Source organism: Mastacembelus armatus, chromosome 9, assembly GCF_900324485.2.
Source record: "Mastacembelus armatus chromosome 9, fMasArm1.2, whole genome shotgun sequence".
In the NCBI taxonomy this organism is placed as follows: domain Eukaryota; kingdom Metazoa; phylum Chordata; class Actinopteri; order Synbranchiformes; family Mastacembelidae; genus Mastacembelus; species Mastacembelus armatus.
The window spans coordinates 23,731,311-23,745,137 of NC_046641.1; the positions used below are offsets into that span (position 1 = coordinate 23,731,311).

The 13,827-nt window shown below is 41.5% G+C and overlaps 1 protein-coding gene across 1 annotated transcript; it reads left to right on the forward strand.

The window, feature by feature from the left end:
- Positions 1 to 336: 336 nt before the first annotated feature.
- slc25a25a (solute carrier family 25 member 25a) lies at positions 337 to 7,484 on the forward strand. The gene is made up of 10 exons (XM_026321588.1): positions 337 to 498; positions 1,932 to 2,058; positions 2,202 to 2,289; positions 2,376 to 2,487; positions 3,759 to 3,917; positions 4,748 to 4,900; positions 5,006 to 5,113; positions 5,227 to 5,394; positions 5,606 to 5,756; positions 6,239 to 7,484. The coding sequence occupies exons 1-10, from the start codon at positions 337 to 339 to the stop codon at positions 6,421 to 6,423; spliced, it is 1,413 nt and encodes a 470-aa protein (XP_026177373.1). The 3' UTR covers positions 6,424 to 7,484.
- Positions 7,485 to 13,827: the final 6,343 nt, after the last annotated feature.

Sequence of the window (13,827 nt, forward strand, 5' to 3'; positions counted from 1 at the left end):
AAGCACACACGGGATTGGTCAATATTTCACACTGCGTGTGTGAACGACGTTACCGGATTGGTCGATATTTATTCAGTCTCATTACGCAAGAAGAGGGACTGAGCCGAGCCCTGAATGGGCGGCCTCATCCATTGGTCAGTAGTAAAGTGACGTCACGTCGAGTTCGCCTGCCAATGACGCGAGCTATTCCTGGAAGGGGCGGGGCTTCGTTTCCATTCTTTAGAACCGGCGTTTTCTTACCGGCACCTCAGTGTTATCTAGCCCGCGAAGGGGACACAGCGTCTTGTGCTATTTATTTATTTATTGTAGTTTATTTTAACATTTTCGCGACCAGACATGCTGGGCCTGTGCCTCTACGTGCCCGTGTCCAACTCAGACCCGGTTGAAGTGGAATATTTCGAGTCCAACGGACTCCCGTCCGAGCTGAAGTCACTGTTCAAACAACTGAGCGTGTTCCTGCCGTCCCAGGAGTTCTCCACCTACCAGAAGTGGCGAAAAGTAAGAAAAAAGATCACTGTGTAGCTTTACATGTCAAAGTACATATGTATTGTTTACTATTATCAGCCTTTTTAAATCCCATTACCTTGATCCTCGTTAAATCCCGTCTTTCCGGGCGCCGGCGGGGGGGATTAGCATGGCTAAAGCTAGCAGAAAGCCTTACGACTAGGCCGCAAAAAGGACCGGTTTTCCGGAAAATTCGCTGAGTATTATTTTAATTTTTATTATTTGTAAAAGCTCCGCTAAAACTATTAGTGCAACGGAAACCTAAGTTTAACTTATTTATCTAAACGTGTCGTCCGTCGGCTTTGGTAATTGTGGATTATGATAATGGTTGTAACTTTATTGAGTCTGAGCGGGCTCATTCATTCATTTCTCCAGAGGAAGTTAGACTCGGATTTCCAGGCGGGTTAATCAGAACGATCCTGAAATGAATTTGGAAGAATCCGACATTAAAAGTTATTTTCATTTTCTGAAGTTGTGACATGCAAACAACTGTTAAAGCATTTGGCTACTGGTCGCAATAGTTTGCACATGCATGGTTTGCAAAACGTGTGCATAAGTATTTTACTTTAAATTAGATTTTACTGCCAATTTTAATCTCTTAGTTTGTTTTTTTTCATAAATTGTGAGTTCTGTTTGTTCCCGATCCATTGGAGCCCAAAAATATTCACTTTCTTCATTCAATGTGAGGAAGAGGATCTGATTCATTGCAGGTCATTTGCCAGGTTCTTAGGTTAGGTTAATAGGTTGATATCTTCTGCTCAGAGCCTGATGGCAATGTAGGAGACATTTATTTTGGTGCGTCAGAATGTACTGAATGTCCTGTCATTACTGTAGGCCAGTCATATGCCTGCACCGGGGCCAATGGGTCACGTATCAACACTGGCCCCTATGCTGCAGGACTCCGGTGTTCTTGTTTTAGCCCAGGAGGTTTGATATTAGATGAGATTAAGGGTTGGCGGGTCAGTCTGGAGTTTAGCTCAAAGAGAAATCGGGGTGTTACTGCCCGTCCAGGCTCTGAAGAACCAGGCGTCATTCAAGAATTTCACGAGTCGTTCAGCTCGGTAAATGAAATGTGAAACACAAGTCAGGGCACCTTTTAAATCTCCAGTGTCATGTTTAGGACAGTAGGATTGGTTTGGCATTCAGGCTGACATTTTAAACATAGAGTACATTGCAGAACTTGTTTCAAAAAGTACCTGTAAAGCTGTTTTGATACAGTGCAGATGACTCTACTACATACCACCTCAAGATGTCATCCACTGCTGAAACACCGATTTCCCTCCAAAACTAAAAACATTGCAATACCACAGTTTGCACCTTTTGTGTTGACAAAATGTAATTTAGTCCTCAAACAGCCCTTATTATTTAAAATGTACACTGTCCTTTTAGCTGAGTTAAGAGAGAAAATGATTGTTTTCCCTTTGCAGAAGACCCTACAAAGGGAAGGAAACAACTCTGATGGACAGCTGGACTTTGAGGAGTTTGTTCACTATCTACAAGACTGTGAGAAAGACCTGAAGCTTGTGGTGAAAAGCCTTGACAGGACGAATGCAGGTATGTGGCCGCTGCTGCTGCCCCGGCAGAGGTTTTGGTGTCGTTACAGATGTGTCATAGCTCATTTGGTTTTATCTTTCACTTTCTTTTACAGCTGCAGTATGAGATTCTTTTTCTTACAACTTGTCTGTCTCCTTTTTAAGGCCACGTTGATCCTAAAGAGTTTGTGCAGTCTCTTCGGGACCTTGGCGTGCATATTTCCCTGCACCATGCAGAGAAAGCCCTTAAGAGGTAAATCTCATTCACCCATATCATCCACTCAAATCTTGGTCTTTTGGATTAAGTCCAGATCTGACTAGTTTTCTCTCCTTTTAAAGCATGGACAAGACCGGACTTATAACAGTCAACAGTAAAGACTGGAGCAACTACCCAGTGGCAGAGAAGACAGAAAACATTCCTGAGATCATCCTCTACTGGAAACACTCCACGGTTAGTTCTGCTCTTTAATCATAGATTTAGCATCTTTAGAAACAGATGTAGAAACAGCTGAGCAGCAACAGTCGTGCACTGTCACAACCAGAACCAAGCAGGAACGTTCTAAATGATTAGTTTGGCAAATCAAATGAATGTGGAAAAAACTAAAGAGTGACACAAATTGTCTGATGTTTGGCCAGTCCTCAGTCTAAAGTTGCACCTTGCTCTTGTCTGCACTAAATGGGTTGACTGAGGAGCAAACTCCTGAAATGCTCGGCCAGTACAAGCTGTGCGTCAGCCATTAAGCTCTATTAGTCTAGGAAAGGAAGCGCTCCCGTTTCAGGAGGATTAAACCAGAAGGATTTTTCGGTTTGTCTAGCTGTTATGTAAAAGGGAGCAGCGGTCGGTCAGAGCAGGTGAGGGCTGGAGTTATATAGCACATGTCTTGAGTGTCCCTCTAATGAGTCTAACAGGCTCCACTTTGCATGTATGAAACGCTAACTGGAGGAGCCCAGGCCAGGAATAGACTTGGAGGTACCCCTCTCAGGTGGCTGGATGGAGGGCACCCAGAGTGTGATATAGACCCACGGGTGCTGAGGAATGGACCACTGGTTCCCTCTAATTAGCACAGGGCAATAAAATAGTCTACTCTGTACAGTTACCTAACTATTCAGCATTTGCCATTCGACTCAGGGAGACAAACTTATATTGACTTTGTTTTTTTTTTTGTTTGATACTGTGAATATCTAAAAAGGATTCAGACCAGTTGGCTCCTGACCTAGATAATGTGTCTCCTTATGGACTCGCGCTTTCTGACCTTCACCCACGGAGCCTGCGTAGGTGAATCTCCATGGCTCAAATTTCAAAGTGTGCACTGGGTCCCTGATTATCTATGGAAATCAATTTAAATCCTGACCTGTACGGGGGTGGGGGGACCCAATGACAGTCACATGGTTTGACCTTTGCTGTGGCTTTGCTGTTTCCATGGTCTGAGTGGCACACAGGCAGAGCTGCAGGTTACTTGGTGTTAACAGAAAATCAAGTGTCCTCATGACATTGTCCTCTTGTTGTCTTCCTGTGGGTTAAGACAAGCCAGGAATCACTAGTTTATGCAAATAGAAAATATCTCCCACCAACGGTTGAGAAAAAGCACAAAGACTATGGGCCACTTTTCAGTATCCACCACAGTTTAGCTGTGAGTTTATAAAGTAACAGAAGTTGTCCACATGACATTTACCACTTCAGTCTGCTGCATCCTCAATCGTTTGCATTTGTCTTTCTGGCAGATTTTCGATGTGGGTGAGAACCTGATGGTGCCCGATGACTTCACCATTGAGGAGAAGCAAACTGGGATGTGGTGGAGGCACCTGGTTGCAGGTGGAGGAGCTGGAGCAGTGTCCAGGACCTGCACTGCTCCCCTGGACAGGCTCAAAGTCATGATGCAGGTAAGACAATTAAACCCAGTGTTGCATTAATCTCAGGCTAAACCTCTAAAAGTTTCCTGTACTGTGAAGTGTGGAAAGTACAACTTCCTTCTCCTGACCTTGGGGCATTTGGGAACTGGGCCATATGTGGAGAAGGTTGTGAAACCGTTATCTAACTTGCTATTTGCAACAGTAGAGAGTTATCATCTGCTTGAAGGTGATGTGACCCAGTTAAAGACATTTTGCTCAGACACACTGTACATCATGTTAAAACCGAGCCAGTATCCTGGTGTAGTGATTTAAGAAAAATTCAAGTATGAAAAAGAAGCAGAATAAATTGTCCTGGAGGCCAAAGTTCTTCTTTCACAAATCCAGCTGGTGCCAGTCAGTCAGTTAAGTAGCAACTTCACAGAAATTGCTCAAGACTGAGTTACCTAAGTGCTGTAAATAAGTTAATGTTTAAGAGATGGTGAGTAAGAACCGGTGGAAAGAGTATAGGGGCAAACCAGCTCAAACCGCCGACCAATGACATCCTCACAAAAAGCCGTTACACCCATGGCTGCTTGGTCGTCAGTGATCAGAGGGATGAAGGTCTAACTGTGCGTAGGTTCAGGATCTGTGTCAGTGGCCCTGATTTACGTCAGCTACTATGTGGAAAGTTGACTTTGAAACTCACGTGTAGGGTTTGAGGCCAGAAACCTGACCCACCTGGCACCGTGTTAGGCTCATCCCAGAATTTCAGTTATTTAAATACTTTGACCTGTTTGCAAAATCAAATCTGCTCCAAATCCTGTCTCTATATAGAAGTTTAGGGCTGATATCTAAATGTTTATCTGCTTATTCATTGTTAGGTTTATGGATCCCGAACCAACAACATGTGCATCATGACCGGGCTGATGCAGATGATCAAAGAAGGCGGCATGAGGTCGCTGTGGCGAGGCAACGGTGTAAACGTGATCAAAATCGCCCCCGAGTCAGCCCTCAAGTTCATGGCATATGAACAGGTAAAAGAAGTGGCTGTTTGCTGCACCTCAAACTGAGAGTTTGAGTTTATGACGCCTTGTTGTCGACGTCTGTCCACTAATTTATTTCTAAATTGGCTTCTCCAGATTAAACGTTTAATCGGCAGCAATAAGGAGACTCTGAGCATCTTGGAGCGATTTGTTGCAGGATCTCTGGCTGGAGTGATCGCCCAGAGCACCATCTACCCGATGGAGGTGATTGTCACTTTCATTGCATCTCCTGGAGAAATGAAAAAGCTTTAGGAATCCTTATTTAGAAGTTCTCAAGACACGACAAATAAAGCATTTTCTTTATCGTCTGTCCCCAGGTCCTGAAAACCCGACTGGCCCTGAGGAAAACGGGGCAGTACGCTGGAATCTCAGACTGTGCAAAGCAGATTTTCAGGAGAGAAGGACTTGGAGCATTTTATAAAGGCTATGTCCCCAACATGCTGGGCATTATCCCCTACGCAGGCATCGACCTGGCAGTGTATGAGGTGAGCAGACTGGCTTTATATTAAACATGTACATTTTAGCTTTGCTCATTGATAAAACGACTCTGATTATATAATCTAAAGTTGTATTGCAGTAATTTAAATATATTGAAGAAGTGAAACTGTAGATAAAAATGACAGGATTACATGTTAGAATCTAAATGACCAAGTGGAGTCATTTCCTCTTTTTCTTACTTTTTATTTATGTCCTCAGACGCTGAAGAACAGCTACCTACAGCAGTACGGCACCAACAGCACCGAGCCCAACGTGTTAGTCCTGCTGGCATGTGGCGCCACGTCCAGTACCTGCGGTCAGCTCGCCAGTTATCCCCTGGCTCTGATCCGGACCCGCATGCAAGCACAGAGTGAGTCCTCTGCTCATGACATCTTCTGTCAGTACGAATCAGCATGAGCTGAGCTGAACTAATAACAGATACCGGTGAATAGCACAGAGGTTCAGTGTCTTAATACTATAAATGTCTTAGCTGGAAGATGGTTGAACTTGTTTTTTTAGACTCACATGGTCTGTGTTAATGTGAAAGTTAAAATGTTTCCAAAAGAAGCGGTGGCTCCTTTAAGGACCATGGCTGTTTAGGGAGGAGACCACCTTATCAGTGTTCAGGAGGTGGATGACTTAGCTGGAAAAAATTCACATACAAATTGTGCAAGTTAAGGCTAGAACTGATAATATTTTCTGTGTAAATGGGCTGGGGTTAGAAATAAACAGGAAACAGTGAGTAAGGCCTGTCGCTGTGTCCTGGATGTCAATTTGATGCCATCAGGTTTTCCTTTCCATTCAGTTCACCATAAAAGAAAAGCAATTAAGTGTCCTGTTGTCTCTTTCCAGATGTGACAGAGGGCAACCAGCAGGTGACGATGACCGGTCTCTTCAGGCAGATCTTGCAGACCGAGGGCCCGGCGGGGCTCTACAGAGGCCTGGCCCCCAACTTCCTCAAAGTCATCCCAGCTGTCAGCATCAGCTACGTGGTGTACGAGCACCTGAAGACACAGCTGGGAGTGACATCACGCTGAACGCACCCTCTTGTTGTCACGTGACTTTAAAGCTTGAAAGTGAAAAAACACACCACCTTACCTCCTCTCACCCGGGGCCTATGCTAGGGAATCCCAGGGACCTTCAGGCCCCTGCTGTGGGTTCGTAGAGCCATCTCATTCTGTGAATGTCAGATGACAAAGAAGGACGAGGTGGAGGTTATGGACTCTGTGAGCTCAGGTCATTAGGATTGACTGCTGCTATTTACGTTCAAGTGAGTCAATCAAGGACCAAATGTTTTTGCTCTTTGTGCAATTTTCTGTTTTGTTGCCTGAGCAAAAGTCCAGTTTTTCTTTTAGTGTCTCTGTATAAGCTTTGGTCAGTTTATTATGCGTTGCCAGCACTCATACGTAACTCTAGTAGAAACTAAATGCATTCAGCCCATTATATTTATTACATGGCAGATAAAGCATTAGAGGAGAAGTGACTGTTCCTAAATGAGAGGATTTTGCACATGATATTGGTCTCTCTCAGCCCCTGTCCTGAATGAATGAACTCATGGATGGCAGAATTTTCTGAATAGATGTGGAGTATTTATTTTCATCCTCTATTTATTGTTTTTATTGTCTAGAAAGTAGAGGAGGTAGATACACTCAGCTGCATGTTATTTTTGTCTGGAGAGCCAAATGTGTGAAATCTGAAATGTCAGTGTGACTGAATTGAGGATGAGAAATGTGAGAACCATAAATAGTGTTTATCACTGGTGTATGATGGTTTTTTGCACACTGATAATTTCTGTTAATGTGTGTAGATGTTTTTTTTGCCTTTTTCTAAAAAAGCTTAAATGTCTTAATGTTCACTTCAGGTTTAAGGGCAGATTAATGTTCACAGAAGAGCACAGTTTATTTTCATATCACATTTACAGCCTGAATAACAAGGGCTCGAAAAAGATGAGCAACATAATGCACTTTAATTCATGTTCGAAGGGCCTCTGAAAGACTGTCGCAGCAATGCAGGTACTAAGATTTATGTAAAAACTGAATTTTAGTATTTGTAGTCTTAATGGACCATTTTGATGCAAATAAATGCAAATTATAAAAGACTAAAAGTGAGATGTCTTTCTTCTATGGTGTTACATAGTTTGGGTGTTAATGTCTTATTTTGCATGTAGCCTCTGGATTGTATTATCTCCTGTTTGTCATATTTATTTTCTGTTAATACTGAGCTGGTGGTTTAGGTTGGGACAACTAGTTCTGTACTCATTATCCCCTCTGTTATCAATGAGCTATGACTGAGGTAAGAGATGCTGAGCTCACATTGGGAAATGACTCATGGTGGAGTTGTGTATAGTTTAACTATCCCTCAGGTTGTTATATTAATGCTAATGTTCACAATGAATATATGTGGTTGTTTATTCTTTTAAAATCATTTCTTTAAAATGGCTTACTCAAAACAAGTGAAATATTAATTTTCTGGACAGTAATGCCACAAGGAATTCTCAGAACTGTTTACATAGTTTCAGGAAGTTTCTAGAAACTGGTCCAGTACAGAGAAAAGATAAAAGGCAGATTTTCCTCCTGTGCTTCAGAATAAATTAGAAAAACCACAAACACATGCATTATTCAACAGTGTGTAGCCGTTCGCAGCCTCCGTCTTCTTTGTAATCTAAAATGATCACAGGGTGAGAGTGTACTCTGGCCTGCAGCTCCAGTTCAATTAGGGAGAGAGTTAGAGAACAGCAGTAAACTGACAGACTAATCTCCTTCAGTAAACAGGAGCCTTGATATGTTTAATATGTTGCTTAATACAGTTTTAAGTGACCCACATGGTAGAGACTGATTCTGCTGTTGGTGTCTTCAGCTGCTGCTAAACATGTTGGAAACCGGAGCTCTAGTTATTCTGGCTGAGCAGCCAAATATACTAAGTCCCATTTAACAGAGTCCACTGGTGACACCTGCTGGTATCATGTGCTGCTGCTGTAGAACAAATGATGACGTATCACTCTGCTCTGCTGCTGACCCCAATGATTTGTACCTCTGCTTAACTGGCCAGATGATGTTAGATAATTATCTGGATTAGTGAGGGGTAAATAACAATCCACTCTATTTGCTGCCAGAGGTAGTTTGTCATTGGTCACGTTAATTCTGTGAAGATTATACAAGCTACTTTCTCTAAGCCTGGATATCGTTCGTAACATCACTACTGTCAACAAATCCTGGGATAAGTAGTGAAAGAAGTACTCAAATCCTTTACATCAGTAAAGTAGTAAAAGTTAATCAGTAAACGTCCTGCATTCAAAATGTTACTTAACCTGTTTAACCCTATGGACCTGGTTCAGGGTCCAGTCTATACGATAAATAACCGACTATAGAGAGGTCATAACATGTGACCTAGGCCTTAAGAGGTTACGTAAAAGTACAAAAGGATCCAAATGTACTTGTAGCTGATGTTAACTACCTTATATACTTCTAATTTGAAGTACTTTATATACCGCTGGGTAGCTGACGTTAACTACCTTATATACTTCTAATTTGAAGTACTTTATATACCGCTGGGTAGCTGACGTTAACTACCTTATATACTTCTCATTTGAAGTACTTTATATACCGCTGGGTAGCTGACGTTAACTACCTTATATACTTCTAATTTGAAGTACTTTATATACCGCTGGGTAGCTGACGTTAACTACCTTATATACTTCTAATTTGAAGTACTTTATATACCGCTGGGTAGCTGACGTTAACTACCTTATATACTTCTAATTTGAAGTACTTTATATACCGCTGGGTAGCTGACGTTAACTACCTTATATACTTCTAATTTGAAGTACTTTATATACCGCTGGGTAGCTGACGTTAACTACCTTATATACTTCTCATTTGAAGTACTTTATATACCGCTGGGTAGCTGACGTTAACTACCTTATATACTTCTAATTTGAAGTACTTTATATACTGCTGGGTATCTCACGTTAACTACCTTATATACTTCTAATTTGACTGTGATCATTACAGTCTCTGAAGCGACTATTTCAGTTTTTTCTTAAAACATAGGGATTAAAAAAAAAAAAGCTGCTAAATGAATTTGTCAGTTGACAAATCAATCACACAATAACAGTCTTTTAAAATAAGTGAGAGAATCTGTAGAAGACAATTTAATTTCAGCATTAAAATCACCAAAACTCATCTGGGTGCAGCTGAATATATAAAGAACAGTGTGTGGTCAGGACATTTAAAACTAACGTCCATCTGTCATGGTGCAGCCGTTTCACAGGCTGAGTCAATCAGTAAAATCCTCAGTGAATGTACTGGGTTGCTGTTACCTGTAGTCCTTCTCCATCTCGTTGAAAAGCTCCATGAACTCAGCACTGACTTCTTCTCTGATCTTTGCCTCATGAACCAGAAGCAGCACAGCTTCCCTGTCTAACTGCTGACACACACACACACGATCAGCTGCGACTTTGATAACTGATGACTTCCTCAGCAGAAATACTTAAAATACTTTAAATTTACTCCTGTACAAAACAGTGTCACCTCCTCTTCTTCCTCCATGGTCGTCTCCTCTGCGCCTTGCTCACTTCCCTCTCTGCAGATGATCACTGACACACAACACACACAATGAACAGCTGTCAGTTTACACCCTCACACCCTGCAGCACTGACCGTAGTGCTGTGGTTACTGACTGACTGTATTTCTGCTGACGTTTTAAAAAGGGATATTTACATCTCAGCCCAGTGGATCTTGGCTCATTTAAAAAAGGCCTTTGTGCAGTCAGACAAAAAAATGAACAAGATAATTACAATAACATTTCTGTTACTGGGTATGTTTATTCGGAGTAGCCAGTTTTGTAAATCATTACATTTTATAAACTTGTATATCTGAAATTAAACACTAATTACTAATTATAAAGAGATTTTCTTTTCATTAGAGCCGCATAATCTCACGAGATTTCACCCCGACGCGTCACGAGATCGGTGACGTTTCCAGAGGCGGCTCTCTGATTGGCTCCTGGTCCTGATTTAAATCTGAGGCTTAACATTACCGTGTTCTTGTTTTTGTTTTTTTATCCTGACTCCGGTGTCTAAAACACGAGGTTAGTAAAAGTTTGAACAAATATCGGTGTGGGTTGTACAGCTGTGGTTTACTGTGAAGTTTAGCTTCCCAGAAAATGTTACAACCAAGCAAATGTGTGTCAACGCTCGGGTTAGCTAGCTAGTTAGCTAATGCTAACAACAACTGCTAACACTTTAAATAATCTATCACTCTGACCAGACTGTTACTACAAAATGACTCCTTTTACTTTTGCTACTTTTAGTTGAATATACTTTTTGTATTTTACTTAGGTAACAATTTAGTGCAGGACTTATACATTTTACTGTTAGTAAACCAAAGGATCCCGGACTGTTTGCTATTTAATTATTTACTTGTTTGTTTTGTATATTTTAAAGTCACCGCTTCACAAAAAAGTCAACAGGGTCCGGTGACATAGACGTCATCAGCGACGACAGCCGGCCTAGGGTTCAACACCACCACCTGGACAGGCAAACTCTCCTCATCAGTCTGTAACTTCTGTCACACGCACTGACACGTCGTCAAGTAAATATCTTGTTAAATTCAGGATTTTGGACATGGATCGTTCACATGTGGTTATTTTATTAGATATGAGAGATTTTACAAATGAGTAATAAACATGTGGACTTCTTTGGAAGTTAAATAATAAATGGGAAGACTCCACAGATAAAGATAATTTGAATGCGTTTCTGTGGTTCAGGTTAATGTGAGAGATGACCACCTGTGCCAGGGCGGAGAACTTGAGCACATTGAGAGTTTCGTCGAAGCAGGACAAGTTCTGGTTGATGTTAACCACCACAGAAACGCGTCCGGCACCACAGAAGAACTGCAGAAAGTGAGTGAGCTTGGACTCCCTGAAGGGAACGTGGTGGTGAAACTTGCAGAGACAGATTTTGATTTGTAATCCTGCATGTGTGTTTTCTGCTTTTGGAACATCTGCAGGGTACCAGTGGCAGTGTCACCGTACTTGGCGTTTTGGTTGAGTCTCATGGCGTTGATGCACTTCCCGAGCACCAGCAGTGAGCGGTTGTTTCCTGCTTCCTTCAGCCTCCCCCTGGTGTTGCGAGTCAGAAAACACTGCTGCCCACTGCTCCAGGTGTGTGTTCACTGCTGTGTGTGTATGCACACTTTGGGTGGTAATGCAATTTCCCCATTGTGTAATAACTTTAACCTCCTACATACGTGGACATCACATTTTTGGTAGTCTGGACTATAATACTTAATCCTGTGTATCTGAAACCGGTTGTTACCAATTGTGGACACTTACAAGTGCTTCATGTTCAAAGATAATATCTGGTTATTATATTTATTGGTTCCACTTAGGAGAAATCTAAAATGCAGGATACAAATTGTGCAAGTTAAGGCTAGAACTGATAATATTTTCTGTGTAAATGGGCTGGGGTTAGAAATAAACAGGAAACAGTGAGTAAGGCCTGTCGCTGTGTCCTGGATGTCAATTTGATGCCATCAGGTTTTCCTTTCCATTCAGTTCACCATAAAAGAAAAGCAATTAAGTGTCCTGTTGTCTCTTTCCAGATGTGACAGAGGGCAACCAGCAGGTGACGATGACCGGTCTCTTCAGGCAGATCTTGCAGACCGAGGGCCCGGCGGGGCTCTACAGAGGCCTGGCCCCCAACTTCCTCAAAGTCATCCCAGCTGTCAGCATCAGCTACGTGGTGTACGAGCACCTGAAGACACAGCTGGGAGTGACATCACGCTGAACGCACCCTCTTGTTGTCACGTGACTTTAAAGCTTGAAAGTGAAAAAACACACCACCTTACCTCCTCTCACCCGGGGCCTATGCTAGGGAATCCCAGGGACCTTCAGGCCCCTGCTGTGGGTTCGTAGAGCCATCTCATTCTGTGAATGTCAGATGACAAAGAAGGACGAGGTGGAGGTTATGGACTCTGTGAGCTCAGGTCATTAGGATTGACTGCTGCTATTTACGTTCGAGTGAGTCAATCAAGGACCAAATGTTTTTGCTCTTTGTGCAATTTTCTGTTTTGTTGCCTGAGCAAAAGTCCAGTTTTTCTTTTAGTGTGACTCTGTATAAGCTTTGGTCAGTTTATTATGCGTTGCCAGCACTCATACGTAACTCTACTAGAAACTAAATGCATTCAGCCCATTATATTTATTACATGGCAGATAAAGCATTAGAGGAGAAGTGACTGTTCCTAAATGAGAGGATTTTGCACATGATATTGGTCTCTCTCAGCCCCTGTCCTGAATGAATGAACTCATGGATGGCAGAATTTTCTGAATAGATGTGGAGTATTTATTTTCATCCTCTGTTTTTATCAATGGATGTCAAAATGGACTGTTTTGATGTGAGTAAATGCAAATTATAAAAGACTAAAAGTGAGATGTCTTTCTTCTATGGTGTTACATAGTTTGGGTGTTAATGTCTTATTTTGCATGTAGCCTCTGGATTGTATTATCTCCTGTTTGTCATATTTATTTTCTGTTAATACTGAGCTGGTGGTTTAGGTTGGGACAACTAGTTCTGTACTCATTATCCCCTCTGTTATCAATGAGCTATGACTGAGGTAAGAGATGCTGAGCTCACATTGGGAAATGACTCATGGTGGAGTTGTGTATAGTTTAACTATCCCTCAGGTTGTTATATTAATGCTAATGTTCACAATGAATATATGTGGTTGTTTATTCTTTTAAAATCATTTCTTTAAAATGGCTTACTCAAAACAAGTGTGATATTAATTTTCTGGACAGTAATGCCACAAGGAATTCTCAGAACTGTTTACATAGTTTCAGGAAGTTTCTAGAAACTGGTCCAGTACAGAGAAAAGATAAAAGGCAGATTTTCCTCCTGTGCTTCAGAATAAATTAGAAAAACCACAAACACATGCATTATTCATCAGTATGGGTGATGGAACAACACAACTCTTGATAAAGATATTCTTCATAGTATGCTATACTTCATGTGATCGTTTGGTGACTTTGAGCAAAGGTGCACTAGTGAGAGAACAAAGGAACTCAGTACATAAGGCCACAACATGGGGAGGCCATACTTTTTTTTTTTTTTTTAAATTAGCTGCAGTTATAAGTAAATTGTTGTTGCTCATTATGGACAATGTATGTTTTGATATATGACTACAGTCTATAGTAAAGTTTGGATTAGTTTTATATTGTGTTTATTAAATGAATGATGCAAATAAACCTCAAGCAGCATGAACATGAGGTTTAACAACTATTATGTGACATTACTCCCAGCTGGTCAGAAGATAATCCTGAGTATTATGTTGTAATGCTTTTTGAATGTATTTGGGAAGCACCTTATATTTAGTTTGCCCTATTACTTATTCAAGAGCACTGTCTTTCAATTTGAGAGTGTCATTTCTTGTAAACACTGTATA